The sequence below is a fragment of the Balaenoptera physalus genome (genome assembly GCF_965194825.1).
Source record: "Balaenoptera physalus genome assembly, chromosome: X".
Lineage (NCBI taxonomy): Eukaryota > Metazoa > Chordata > Mammalia > Artiodactyla > Balaenopteridae > Balaenoptera > Balaenoptera physalus.
The window spans coordinates 94,464,608-94,480,627 of record NC_138903.1 but is presented as its reverse complement, the minus strand read 5'-3'; the positions used below and the strand labels follow the sequence as shown (position 1 = coordinate 94,480,627).

The window sequence follows — 16,020 nt, the reverse complement described above, 5'->3', positions numbered from 1 at the left end:
TTTACTAAAGACTGGCTGAATATTTTCCTTATTGTCTAAGTCAAATGCAAATTGAAGAGGGAACTCTTAAGCTTTAACCGACTCATAGCATTTCATGGGTAACTAAATTAGTGTTGGCAGAGTCAATGATATACTAATACCATCTATGAGTCCAATAAAGCTTTTGAAAAATACCTTCTTATATTTAAAGGGAGAAATAATTCTTAAAATTGACCAATAGATTAAAAATTTTGTACCTGGGCTAAAGGCATTGAAAATTTAGTCTGTTACTCCATCCCAGTATCTTCTCTTTGAAGTGTGTTATTACATAAAAGGCAATGGGCTGAGATTTTAGCACTTATTAATACTATCTACTTATTTGAGTCAAGTGAGATGGCATAGCAAGAATTTTAACACGAGAATTGGTACTTCTGAGATGGGTTTCTGATATTGCCACAGTACCCAGTTGGTTGTTGGGAGCCATTAGAATTGTGGGAGGTAAGATCACAAATTCCGTTCAATATTTTCAATAATAATTCACCCTAGACCAGTCAGAGCTAATGACCAAGTAACAGGGTTATGGTCTGAATAACCTTTCTGGCTCCCAGAATAAGACACTTCAAAATTACTGGGTCCTCCAGAGATCAGCAAGATACAGCAGAGGGACAATAAACCACTAGAAGGTAGTATCAGTGTAGGCTGGACAAACTTCATGTTGGAAGAACTTTAAAAATCATACAGACTTATCTGCCTTGATTGGTTTAATCAGTTTTATTTAAAAACAGGACTCTAGAAGAGGGGTTAGCAAACTATGAGTTGGTTGGGGGGAGGGTCAAATATAGCCTCTACCTGGTTTTGTACAACCCATGAGCTAGGAAACTTTTTTTCATTTTAAATGGTTGAAAAAAAATCTAAAGAAGAATATTTTGTGATATGTGAAAATTATATGCAACTCAAGATTTAAGGGTCTAAAAATAAAGTTTTATTCAAACATAGCCATGCACATTCATTTACACATTGTCTATGGCTGCTTTCACACTAAAATAGCAGAGCAATGAGATATCACCTCACACCTGTCAGGATGGCTATCATCAAAAAGAACACAAATAACAAATGTCGGCAAGAATGTGGAGAAAAGGGAACCCTTGCATACTGATGGTGGGAATGTAAATTGGTGCAGCCACTGTGGAAAACATTATGGCAGTTTCTCAAAAAAGTAAAAATAGAACTACCGGATGACCCAGCAATTCTACTTCTGGGTACATACCTGAAAAAAACAAAAACACTAATTTGAAAAGATACATGCACCCCAATGTTCATAGCACCATTATTTATAATTGCCAAGATGTGGAAGCAACATAAGTGACCATCAACAGATGAATGGATAAAGAAGATGTGGTATACGTGTACAATGGGATACTACTCAGCCATAAAAAAGAATGAAATTTTGCCATTTGCAGCAACATGGATGGACTTGGAGGGCATTATGCTAAGTGAAATAAGTCAGATAGAGAAAGACAAATACTATATGATATCACTTACATGTGGAATCTAAAGAAATACAACAAACTAGTGAGTATAACAAAAAAGAAGCAGACTCACAGATATAGAGAACAAGTTAGTTGTTATCAGCGGGGAGAGGGAAGGGGGAGGGACAGTATAGGGGTAGGGGATTAGGACATGATTTTTAATCATGGCCTGGCTTTTACCTTGCTAGGGGGTTACGACTAGAAGATATCCAGGCTTCTTTTACCTTTAAAATTAAGTACCTCATCAGGAACAATCCTTTTTCTCCCTTCCTGCCAGAAAGCTCACAGAAAATTACTACCGAATGGTAATAATTTGTTATTTACAGGCACCTAGTAATACCTACTTTTTCTGTATCCTTTTAAATGCTCTGTTTTGTTTTATCCATACATGGCATATTTTTCACTGTCTTTTATCCCTGTAAATCCACTTATGTCTTTGAAAAATGGTAGGATATAAAACAGCCCAATTCTAACATGGATTACAGCTGGTTCGGCAGAATGACAAATTTGTCTTCTTTATATCTGATTCTTGCTTTTAGGTGATGCATAGTAAAGCTACAAAGGTTCACAATACTTATAAGACAGCTGAGATGTTTAGAGGATCAGTGATGTTGAAAAGAAGAGAAGTATTCAATTTCTGTGATTCCAGATGAACTCATGGTTTTCATGGTTACTTTTTGTGATGTACGAAAAATCGCCGCTATAATTTTTGTTTCCTAGATATAAAACTAACATTTATAAGTTACCAAAAGATACCAAGCAATGCAGTCTAGGAAAAAGAAGCATTTGAAACTTAGGTCTGAGAAGGTCTAACAGACTCAGTGGGAATTTATACTTTTCATAGATTATATACATATACACAATCACATGTATGTACATATTTATGTGTGACGAGGTAGGGAAGAAGGAGTGGGAGAGAGTAAAGGGGAAACAGGAATCTTGATAAAGAGCAAGGTAATTCACTTCAGTACTGTAGGTGTAAAACTTTATGAAATGCATCTTCTTTCAGGCATTTAATTAACTTACCAATGGCACTTCATCATTCTTTCATTTTAAGGTAACAAGATCTTCCTTTCAAGTACAAATTAAAAACCTAGAGAGTAGCTCATTTTGGTTAAGATTTTATTTTATAATTAATTTTTGTGTACATTTTTCATTCATGAGAAACAAACTTTAAAAATAAACGTAAGGGGGCTTCCCTGGTGGTGCAGTGGTTGAGAGTCTGCCTGCTAATGCAGGGGACACGGGTTCGAGCCCTGGTCTGGGAAGGTCCCATATGCCGCGGAGCAACTGGGCCCGTGAGCCACAACTACTGAGCCTGTGCGTCTGGAGCCTGTGCTCCGCAACAAGAGAGGCCGCGATGGTGAGAAGCCTGCGCACCGCGATGAAGAGTGGCCCCCACTTGCCGCAACTGAGGAAAGCCCTTGCACAGAAACGAAGACCCAACACAGCCATAAATAATAAAAATATAATAGAAAAAAAAATTAAAAGGGGTTAAGAAAGCAGAAATTAGAGAACAAGAACATACTGGCAAAATTAAAAAAAAAAAGAAGAGCAAGATGGTAGACTTAAACTTAACTAAATAAATATTTATAAAAAAATAAAAAATAAAAAAAATAAACGTAAGTTGGGCTTCCCTGGTGGCACAGTGGTTGAGAATCTGCCTGCCAATGCAGGGGACATGGGTTTGATCCCTGGTCCGGGAAGATCCCACATGCCGTGGAGCAACTAAGCCCGTGCACCACAACTACTGAGCCTGCGCTCTAGAGCCCGTGAGCCACAACTACTGAGCCCGTGGGCCACAACTACTGAAGCCCGCGTGCCCTAGAGCCCGTGCTCCACAACAAGAGAAGCCACTACAATGAGAAGCCTGCGCATTGCAGGGAAGAGTAGCCCCCACTCGCCGCGATTAGAGAAAGCCCGCGTGCAGCAACAAAGACCCAACGCAGCCAAAATAAATAAATAAATAAAAATAAATAAACATAAGTTTAAAAATGTGTTGACTTTAAATTTTTATAAGTTCTATAGCTACTTGTCAGTTTAGAACAACCTGAGAAAATCAGTTTATTGTCCCTTGTCAGACAAGATAGTTTTTTGAATAGCTTCCTTCTGTTCAACCTAAGTTACTTGAGCATTTTATTTTCTTCACAGGCTAAACAGACGTCTGTTCATAGGATTTTCTCTCAATTAGTATGCCTTTCTCTTTAACCTACATTTTACCCTTCAGTGGTTCAGATGCACTGAGAAAGAAGCAGAGAATATGAGCAAGAAAATGGTGGCTAAAGGAGAAGAGAATCAGTTTTAGAGGTAGTAGGAGAGTCAGAGCTAAGGAAAGTTCCCTTGGTTCCCATTCTTCTCTCCCCAGTACTTTCCAAGGACTTGCCAATATTTAAAAGCCCACAATTAAAGCTTAATGTATTCCAGAATTAGTGCTCCATTCCTTTGGTTTGAGCCAAACAGGAGTTCTCCTTGGGCTTAACTTTTTTGGTGGTGGGGAGGTGGAGTGCTTAATTTTTTAAAGCAAAATAGTATCATCTATATTTAAATTATGTCAAATTAACAATATTCAAAGAGAAGAACAGGTGACTTACCTAAGATGGTTACTTCAAAATGTCCAAGGACTAGGGCACTCTTAAACTCATAAAGTTTTGGGGGCCTTCCTTCTTGTGGTATGTATTTTGCAGGCTGAGAATTATACTGCTCAGTAAGAAAATTTCTGTGTTCTAAAACAAATCTCCGTGGAATACTTTCAGGATAAATACAGCCGTATTGTAGGTGATCTATTAAGCCGAACTTTTTCTCTCTCCACGTCTGACTTTCCCATTTATCACTTATAGTTTTTCTGGCTTTCCCTTTGCTACCAGTGCTTGTGCTTTCTCGACCTGTTAAAGAAGCGAGATTAACATAATTGAGACCTATAAACTAACCAAATCAGGTAAATCACTACAAAAAAGCACAGATTAATGAGAAATAGCTTAATTAACTTTAAAAATCAACCACCTACAAAATGTAAACTGAATGTCCAAAAGGTAACTCTTATTAAAGTGAGGAAAGAACTAGAATTCACCTTCAAAATAAACTTTTACTCCAAAATATTAAAAAGTAATATTGTTTTTTCTGTTGCTGGAATTAACGAGATTTGTAATTATCTTCTTTATACTTTTTCTATATTTCCTAAATGCTCTTAAATAAACATTCCTTTTATATTCAGTGACAAATTCAAGTTAAGTAAAATTCATGAGAATAATAACCTTTAGAGACTGGACCACCACTCACTATTGGTGGAATTTAAGCTTAAAATAAAATTTTGTTAATCTTTGCTAAAAGTATCCTGAACACACACAAAATACAGTCTATTTCTTGAATATAACTCTCTTTCAAAAGGACCGTTGATATGATATTCCTTTCAGATATAAAAAACATATGGAAAACAAAGAGGGAACTAAATTGAAATGAAAGACCATTTCAACTCTTAATTGTTCTCTATCATCAAGTCAGTTTATCATTTATGTACAATTTATCTAACATATTTAGTTTCTAAGGCAGAATATAATTTCCCTCTTACACATTATGACATTTATCCATTCATTCAATTCACTCAGCAAATAATTATTGAGCACCTATTATGTACCAAATACTGCACTAAGGAATTTGGTAAAATAATATTTTAATTAAATAATACACCCTGGGAACTGAAGACATAGAGAAGAATCAGAAAAAAAATGGATGTTGGAACTTCTCACACTGTCAGTTCTGCTAGCTAAGGCAAGCTGACAGCAACTCTGTTCCAGAGTTTAGCAAGGTTGCTGAATTGTTTCCTTGTAGGCTGCCTATGCCTTGGCATTTATTATTTTCCTAGCATAAAAAACCTTGCTGAGACAGAAGGGTGTTTCAACAGCAACGTTTCAGTGTGGTTAATATATCACTTCTGTTTTTGAACTTTATTCCATATCCCCAGACTACTTTCTTGGTTTCTTAAACCTAGACAGAGACTGAAAATTTATTACGAGGTAAAATACTACATTGAATTTTTAGAGAAGATGAAGAGGTGAACTTCTTACCAGGTATTCAAAACACTGTGATATTACAAGAGTTTTTTTTTTTTAAATTTAAAATTTAGTTGATGAACACACTTAACTTCCTATAATAACGCTTGATAACAAACGAAAAGGATAAAAAATTTAATCACACATGAAAAGGAAAGGAATCAATAAAAGCCAAGAGAAAAACTCAAAGTTAATAGGAGTAAAGTGAGGATTGGGCAATGATTTACCCTTTTTATCTTCTAGAAATGAATTTCCCTTACCCAAACTAATAAAAGTACATAATTAGATTAGCAATAAGTAGCTATTACAACCCAAGTTATAGTGAGAATTCCTGACTGATTTGTTCTAAAATAATGCATGCAAAGAACAAGTTATGGGCCATTCCAATCTTTAAAAATTAAGTAATTACATCCATTGCATAGGAAAAAAAAATCCTATGATTGACACTGTCAGGAATAAGTCAGAATATTTTCTATGCCTGTTTTCTTATTTGAGTGTTAAGAACTGGCAAGGTTTAATGTTTATATGAAAAGTTCTTCTGAAAAACTCATGCATTGTTTTTTAATTTAGTAACTTGGGACTGTAATTAACTATCCCAATTATATGTTCATAATTAATACAAATGGGTATGAAATCAGTACAAGAGATACTGGCAGTCACTGGTTGTGAATAGCAAGATTTCAAAGGCAATAATTAGAGAAGAGACAAAATACATCTAGAGCTCAGGTTTTTCTAAAAATAAGATGGAAAATTATACACTAGAATTCTTTTATTTTTAGCTTGAATATTACTAAAATTACCAAGTGAAAAACATTATTGTTTAGGCCTAATGCATAACTAAGATACAGGTTAATTACCTAGCAAAATTATATTTTTGTATATACCTAATTATATTTCAGAATTATAGTGATCACTGTTATTTTAATGATTCATTTTACCCTTATTTCTGGTGAGAATGGATTTATGTTTTAATGAGGAAAAATTTCAGAAGACCACATTTAGGTTGTGAGGTGAAAAAGGACATGGTATAAATGTATGTGTATAGGCATAGTGATTTTGCTTCTTCACAAAATCTACTCTAAGCATTTCATTATGTGGATAAGAGTGATAGGTAGGGGTGTATGGAGGCATGGGGGTGGGAGAGGAGCTATTTCCTTTGCCTCTTTCCCCCTTGCCTTCACTGACCCCATGCTGGTGCAAGATCTACAAGGCTAGAAAAAAACAGAGTATTTCAATCAGTGATCAGGTCTATGCTTGGTAGCAAGTATATAATAGACTTTTTAAAGAATTGTGTAAGTCAGAGGCTACCTATAATGTCTTATGATCTCAGTATTACTGTTATTGTTTATTGTGAACTTTTCAATGTATGTCTTACTTACTTATCTAAGTTACCAGATACAAATGATAAGATGTTAAATTTTGTAGTCTTCAAAATAACTAGCACAATCAAACCACATACACAAATTAGCTATATATTCACAAAATGAGTGGCTTTTGAATTTACAGACACAGTAATTTCCAAAGTTATCATGAAACATATCTGGAAATACATCAGTAACCATGTTAACACATATAGATCTAATTCATTCATTAAAACTGCAGTACAATAAACAAATGGGACTATATCAAACTAAAAAACTTCTGCATGGCAAAGGAAACCATCAACAAAATGAAAAGGCAACCTACAGAATGTGAGAAAATGATTGCAAATCACATATCTGATAAGGGGTTAATATCCAAATATATAAAGAACTCATTCAACTCGATAACAAACAAACAAACAAATAAACAATGTGATTAAAAAGGGGGCAGAGGATCTGAATAGACATATTTCCAAAGAAGACATACAGATGGCCAACAAGTACATAAAAAAGATGTTCAACATCACTATTAGGGAAACGCAAACCAAAACCACGAGATATCATCTCACACCTGTTAAAATGGCTATTATCAAAAAGACAAGAAATAACAAGTGTTGGTGAGGATGTGGCAAAAAGCGAACCCTCATACACTGTTGGTGGGAACGTAAATTGGTGCAACCACTACGGAGAACAGTATGGAGGTTCCTCAAAAAAGTAAAAATAGAACAACAATATGATCCAGCAATTCCACTACTGGGTATTTATCCAAAGAAATAAAAAACACTAACTCAAAAAGATATATACACCCCCCTTTGGGGCGGGGTGGTGGTGTGATGAATTGGGAGATTGGGATTGACATATATACACTAATATGTATAAAACGGATAACTAATAAGAACCTGCTGTATAAAAAAATAAATACAATAAACATAATGGTTAAAAAAATAACATTAAAAAAAAGATATATACACCCCCCTGTCCACTGTAGTATTATTTACAATAGCCAAGACCTGAAAACAACCTAAGTGCCCATCAATGAAAGAATGGATAAAGAACAGGTGGTGTATATACAATGGAATATTATTCAGCCATGAAAAGAATGAAATCTTGACATGGATGAAACTTGAGGACATTATGCTAAGTTAAATAAGTCAGACAGAGAAAGACAAATATTGTATGAGCTCACTTACATGTGGAATAAAAAAAAAAGACAGACCCTCCCCCCAAAAAAAAACAAGCTCATAGATACAGAGAACAGATTGGTGGTTGCCAGAGGTAGGGGTTTGGGAGGGGGTGGGTGAAGTGGGTCAAAAGGTATAAATTTCCAGTTATAAAATAAGTCATGGAGATGTAATGTACAGCATGGTGACTATAGTTAATATCATATCGCATATTTGAAACTTTCTAAGAGAGTAGATCTTAAAAGTTTTCATCACAAGAATAAAATTTTTTGTAACTATGTATGGTGACGAATGTTAACTAGACTTATTGTGGGAATCATTTTGCTATATATACAAATATCAAATCATTATGTTGCACACGTGAAATTAATATAATGTTACATGCTAATTATACCTCAATTAAAAAAAGAAAAAAATAATGAACATGAAAGAGTTTTCCTATTTTAAACAATGCTCCAATACTCATCTTAGAACATGTCTCCCAGTGTACCCAACATATAGGTCACAAGGTATAACATTTTCAATAAATTAGGTCTCGTCAAATTGCTCTCAAAGTAGTTGTACATTTATCTAAGAAAGGGGGGGCGTGACTCTTTCTCTCTCTCTGATATACACACACACCTTCTTATATTATAAAACAAACAATGCAAAGACATACCATAGAATGAATTAAAAAGTTATCTATAATGGGGGAGAAGGAAGAGGATGCAGGGAACAGGGGTAGATGCTAAACTTCTTTAAATATATATTTATACAACAACAGTTGAATACACATTCTTTTCAAAAATACATGAAATAGGCCCAGGATGGACCATATGTTAGGCCACAAAATAAGCCTCAATAAATTTAAAAAGAATCACATAATACAAAGTATCTTTTCTGACCACAATGGAATGAAGCTAGAAATTAATAATAGAAGGAAAACTAGAGAATTCACAAATATGTGGAAATTAAACAACACACTCTTAAGCAACTAATGGGTCAAATAAGAAGTCACAAGGGAAATTATAAAATACCTTGAGATGAGCAAAAATGAAAATACAACATAAAAACTTATAAGATGCAGTGAAAGTGGTGATCTGAGGGAAATTTACAGCAGAAATACTGATATTAAAATAAAGAACTATGGAGAACAGTATGGAGGTTCCTTAAAAAACTAAAAATAGAACTACCATACGACCCAGCAATCCCACTACTGGGCATATACCCTGAGAAAACCATAATTCAAAAAGAGTCATGTACCAAAATGTTCATTGCAGCTCTATTTACAATAGCCAGGACATGGAAGCAACCTAAGTGTCCATCGACAGAGGAATGGATAAAGAAGATGTGGCACATATATACAATGGAATATTACTCAGCCATAAAAAGAAACGAAATTGAGTTATTTGTAGTGAGGTGGATGGACCTAGAGACTGTCATACCGAGTGAAGTAAGTCAGAAAGAGAAAAATAAATACCATATGCTAACACATATATATGAAATCTAAAAAAAATGGTCATGAAGAACCTAGGGGCAAGACGGGAATAAAGACGCAGACCTACTAGAGAATGGACTTGAGGCTACGGGGAGGGGGAAGGGTAAGCTGGGACAAAGTGAGAGAGTGGCATGGACATATATACACTACCAAACGTAAAATAGATAGCTAGTAGGAAGCAGCCGCATAGCACAGGGAGATCAGCTCGGTGCTTTGTGACCACCTAGAGGGGTGGGATAGGGAGGGTGGGAGGGAGGGAGACGCAAGAGGGAAGAGATATGGGGACATATGTATATGTATAACTGATTCACTTTGTTATAAAGCAGAAGCTAACACACCATTGTAAAGCAATTATACTCCAATAAAGATGTTAAAAAAAGAAAGAAAGAAATACCTCATTCAATAACATAATATTAAACTTTGAGGAACTAGAATAAGAGAAAACTAAACCCAAAGTTAAGAAAAAGAAGTAATTATGCTTAGAGTAAATATAAATGAAATAGAGAATAGAAAAAATAATAGAATCTAAGAAACCAAAAGCTTGTCCTATGTAAAGACCAACAAATTTGATAATCTTTACCTCAACTGACCTTCTCCCCAAGGAGAGAAGACACAAAAACTAAATGCAGAAATGAAAATGTGATTTAGTACAGAAATAAAAATGATTATAATAGAATACTATGAACAATCATACACCAACAAATTAGAAAACCTAGATGAAACAAATTCCTAAAAGCAAAGAAATTACCTAAACTCACTAAAAAAGAAAAGAAAATCTCCACAGACTGATAACAAGAGATTCAAAAGGAAATTAAGAAACCTATTCCAAATATAATAGCAACTAAAAGAATAAAATACCTAGGAATAACTTTAAGCAAGGAGGTGAATGACTTGTGTACTGAACACTATAAAACATTGTTGAAATAAATTAAAGAATGTCTAAAAATGAACAGAAAGAAATCCCATGTTCATGGACTAGAAGAGTTAATATTATTAAGATGCCAATACTATCCAAAACAATCTGCAGACTCAATGCAATCCCTATCAAAATCTCAAAAGCCTATTTTGCAAAAATGGTAAAATGGATCCTTAAATTCATATGGAATTACAAGGAGTCCCGAATGCTAAAGCAATCTTGAACAAGAAGAACAACGTTGGAGGACTCATACACCCCAATTTCAAAACTTGATACAAAGCTACAGTAATCAAAACACTGTGATACTGACATAGGGACATACATATAGACCAGTGGAATAGAATTTGATGTTTAATAAGGGTTCTAATTCACTTCAGTGGGTACTAAGTCAATTCAATTTTTCCTACCCATTGCCCAGGGAATACAGGAAGCTCCTTGATACTTCCCCATGCTGATGGGAATAATTTATCTGGCCCTTAATAACCTTTCAACTTTATATTAGTTCTACTTCACATGTAAGAGGCCTGTGGTCTGGACTCTCTTCTCCATGTCGTTATTACACCTCAGCCTATGATCATTTGGGCCTCTATCTAGCTCTGAAATGCCCATGAGCAGCTTTAGTTTTAGTTCCTGCTCACCACTAAATTTAAATTCTTTTGTTTCTGCCACTTAGGGATTTTTCACTCTTGCTTTCAGCTTGGTTGTATATTTATATTATAATGATCTTCCCCTTATTTTCTATCTTTTATTTTTTGGGGGGTATAGTCCAGATCCCTTTGTGGGTTCTTAATCTGTCAGACTGACTAGAAGTCAATCCCCAAATAACAGTAACTCAAAAAGCAAGAAGGATCTAAAGTGCTAAAAAGTCTAGAGAGATGACCCCTTGTAACATCTGATTTAAACAAAACCACTCTAAAGATACCCTACCAGAACTAAATTGTGTCATGAAATCACTTCAGAAATGAACCCAAATATTCAAACCAGTCAACCTAACAGCAAAGAAAGGAACTACAACTATCTTTTAAGCTTTACCTATATTTATTGTCAAATAAAAATTAAACTTCCTACTTTATTATTCTTCTGTTAATTCAAAATAGTACATTTGAAGAGATGTACTACCAAAGAAACAACTTAATAAGTGCTTAATATAAACAAGCTTATTTATATTTACTTGCACTTTGGTGATGATACCAAATTGTTCTAAATTTGGGACCAGTACTTTTGACAAGGACTTAAGCTAATATAAATAAAAATAGAAACAAAAATAACTAGCTACACATAGTTTAATACAAGTACTTATATTATGCTAGTGGCAGGCATGACCCAAAAATGCAGAATCAAATCAAACAGCAATCTGTATATAACAGTGTTCCATAAAGACTTTATAAATCATCATCATCATCATCGTCAAAGCAACATACGTTGGAAGACGCTTGGCATGTCTGGTTTATTTCCTTTTGTTTGTGCAGCAGTTTCTGGCTGAGGTACAGGAATTCTACAAAAGATTTTAAAAAAGATAACAAATAGTTAACAAATAGTTATAAAAAGAGACTTGAATGGGAAAAAACTAATTGGTTCCATTCAGAGTTTATTCTAATTCAATACATTTAGAAAATTTATAGGTTTAGTTTCTCAAAGTAATGCATTAGGAATTTAAGGAAAACACATTCAAATTATGAACAAATATCCATACTAACATAATTCAAATACTGCAACAGATTTAAATGTTCTCTTAAGGAGTATTACACAAAAGAAAGTATTCAACTTTATTAAATGTCAACTAAAGATGGATATATATTTCATTCCCTATGATAGGAATTTAAAAATTTGTCCAATGGCCTATTTTCATCTTTGCTTTGTTCAAATGTTCTGGAAAACTATTTGGCCTAACTCTCCAACTTCATTTCAGAGTTTTCTATAAGCCTCATGCTGGTTCAAACCTTCGTGTTTTTCTTTCAGCCAGGAAAAACCCTATGCTCCTTTTCCTTTGCCTAGTTAACTCTTCTTCCTCCTTCAACATTTAGCTCAGGCATTATTTCCTATAAGAAGCCAAACTTGATCTCTAGTCAAGGCTCACTGATCCTTGTATATGCTGCCATAGCACCATGAATAAACTTTATCATAGCATTCATCACACTGTATTAAAATTACTGGTTTTTCAATCTGTCTCTTCTACTAGTTTCTACTATAAACTCTACAAAAATATAGACTTTATTTTTTTTGTATCTCCACAGAATATCCACTCAATAAGTGTTTATTGAACTGAAAAAAAAAGTGAAAAGGGAAGCATCTTATTTTGAAGCTGAGGAGAGAAGCTTGCACTTATAATAAAGACTTCCTTCTTACAAACTTTCAGTATATTTCTATGATGAGCATTTTCTGCTGTTGTATTCCCAAAACTAAAAGCATAAAGCAAAACAGAAGTGTCAGGTTGTAGAATGCCACATAATATTGCTCAACTTATTTTATCAATAGATTTGTCTCTTATAATAGTATTCTTTATTTTACTAATGAGTTATTAATGAATACAAAGAACTAGCTTTCATGAATGAAGACTGCATCCATTTCAATATAAAACTCCAGCAAATAAAAACACATTTTATAGTTGTAATTTTAACTTTTTTTCTGAGTATTGAAAAATGGTATTTCTAGAAATTAGTAAACTGAAAACATCAACTCTGAGAGAGATTTAAATAAATAAAAAATAGTTAAATTACATGTATTTTGAGATCATTAAACAGTATGTATATACTTTTAAATACATGGTGTTATAAAGTGATTTTTTTATCTGAAATAAATAGAAGAAATAGTTTTCCAAACTCTAACAGCATCATTATATTGTATAGAATTTTTTTAAAGTGGCTTAGGGAATTTTTACTGGCATATACAATCATTCATTTGTATGCCTTAAGTGTCTTAAAGGTGAGGGCCTTCATAACAGAAGTGGAGGTATACAATGTCTACGGGTATCAACTGAGGAAACTGAAAAAAAAAAGAGATGAAAAATGAAAATATAAGAAGTATAAAAGGATGCCTGTGGAAAGAAAGGGAAAAGATGGCTAAAAGAAGAGACAATAACATTACATATGATGGATAGTGGCCGAATATTATAAAAATTGTCAGAGGCAATAAGCTGTACTCTGACTTTTCCTTTTTCACCAACTTATTGACCTTAGATAAAAGTCATATAGATTGTATAGTATGCCATGCCCTCATCTACATAACAGTATTATAGTTAATATTATTGTAGTCTTTCCTACAATACCTTCTGCTTTTCTTAGAAGGAGACACTGATAACGATTTTTAAGGATTCAGATAAACCTGGTATGGTTCATTTTCTCTCTTTATGGAGTAAATATTACCAACAGAATGCAAAGAGTAAGTTTTAATGTCCCATTGTTATATTTTATTTCTCAGTGCCAACTTTTGAATGAGTTGATGTATTTTGACTACATTTTACTATCTAACATAGAGCACCACGGTTCACTATCTACCATTTGGATTAAAATGTTCTTTGATACAACCTCTTAAATGGTCATATTTATTACTATCATAAATTGTACAAATGGAAGCCGACCAACAGGTAATACAGATATTGGAGTCAGCAAGCCAGGATTTAAAATACAGTGATGTGCCAATAGAGTAACATGCCCAGATTCCACAAGAAGAGGGCACAGAAGCTCCATGTTCCCTCTCAGACCTTTCTCTATGTGTCTCCATTTGGCTATTCCTGATCTGTATTCTTTACAATAAAACTGTGATTGTAAGTATAGTGTTTTTCTGAGTTCTTTGCATCATTCTAGTAAGCTATTGACTCTGAGGGGAACATGGGAACTCCTGAATATGTAGCCACTTGGTTGGAAGTGAGGGTGGCCTGGGGACCAGCTGAACTGTGGCTAGCATCTGAAGTAAGGTCAGTCTCGTGGAGGACTAAGCCCTTAAGAGTCTGATGTTAAGTCTGGGTAGTTAGTATTAGAAATGAATCACAGTATAGCTAATTGGGTTGGAAACCCAACAAGAGCTCAATGAACCTAACTGATAGGTTTAATAGCAGATTGGACATACTGAAAAAGTAAATGGAGTGACAGGTCCAAACTGAAACATGGAATCAAAAACAAAAATGAAATATGTATATGAATAAAAAAGAATGCAGTGTAAGAAACTTGTTGGTCACAGTTAGAAGTGCTAACATATGTGAAATAGGGATCATGGAAAGAGAGGAAATAATGAGGAAGAAAATATATTTGAAGAGATAATGGCAGATGGTTTTCCAAAACTGATGAAAGATATCAACACACAGATTCAAGAAGCTCAGTAGTATAAAACAAAGAAAACCACTCCTTGGCACATCATATTTAAACAGTTGAAAATCAAAGAGAAAATCTTAAAAGCACTCAGAGAAAAAGGACGCAATATCCTTGAAGGAGCAATTAGAAGACATTAGCCTGATTCTTAATAGAAACAATGAAAGCGATAAAACAGTAGAATCAGACATTTAAAAAAATCTGCAACCTAGTGAAAATATCCTTTTAGAAGTAAAGGTGAAATAAAGATGCTTTTAAACAAACAGAAAGAGAGAATATATCATCTGCAAGCTGTACTGAAATAAATGCTGAGAGGAATTCTTCAGTCAGAAGGAAAATGATCCCAGAGAGAAGCATGAAAATACAAGTAGGAATGAAGAGAACCAAAAACAGTGTGGTTAAATATAACTGAAAGCTAACTGTATAAGAAAAACAATACTAATAATGTCCTACAGAATTTAAAATATATGTAGAATTAAAATACAAGGCAAAAATAATGAAAATGGAGACAAATGGAATTGAAGTGTTCTAAGGATCTAGCATTATCAGGAAATGGTAAAATAATTTGTATTTAACTACAATAAGTCAAGTGTTCAGGTTGTAATTTATAGCGTGACCACTGAAGAATATATACCTAGCAAATTAAAAGAGGGGAAATTGAATAATTAAAACTATTTGATTAAGCAAATAGTATAAAAATTGATATAAGCCCCAAATACATATCTTCCTCAACTTATGATGGGGTTAAATCCCAATAAACCCACTGTAAGTTGAAAATACCATAACTTGAGAATGAATTTAATTCACTTAACCTATCAAACATCATAGCTTAGCCTCGCCTACCTTAAACATGCTCAGAACACTTACAAAAATAGCCAACACTTTGGCAAAATCACCGAACACAAAGCCAATGTTATAATAAAGTGTTGCATATCTCATGTAATTTATTGAATACTGTATTGAAAGTGAAAAACAGAATGGTTGTCTGGATACAGAATGATTGTATCAGTTCTTTACCCTTGTGATCGCATGACTGACTGGGAGCTGTGGCTCACTGTCACTGCCCCACATCACAAGAGAGTATAGTACTGCATATCACTAGCCCGGAAAAAGATCAAAATTCGGAATTTAAAGTATGGTTTCTACTGAATGTGTATCGCTTTCGCATCATTGTAAAGTTGAAAAATCATAAGTTGAACCATCATAAGTTGGGGACCATCTGTATCA

The 16,020-nt window shown here is 34.1% G+C and overlaps 1 protein-coding gene across 3 annotated transcripts in view; it reads right to left on the bottom strand.

Annotated features, from left to right (window-relative positions):
• Positions 1-16,020, bottom strand: part of RADX (RPA1 related single stranded DNA binding protein, X-linked) — a 63,602-nt gene that overhangs the window by 12,096 nt on the left and 35,486 nt on the right. For all 3 annotated transcript variants that reach the window (XM_082447546.1, XM_082447548.1, XM_082447547.1), the window contains 2 exons: positions 11,911-11,984; positions 4,100-4,390 (listed from right to left, as the gene is read on the bottom strand). In XM_082447546.1, coding sequence (XP_082303672.1) covers positions 4,100-4,390; positions 11,911-11,984 — 365 coding nt within the window. The remainder of the gene's footprint in view (positions 1-4,099; positions 4,391-11,910; positions 11,985-16,020) is intronic.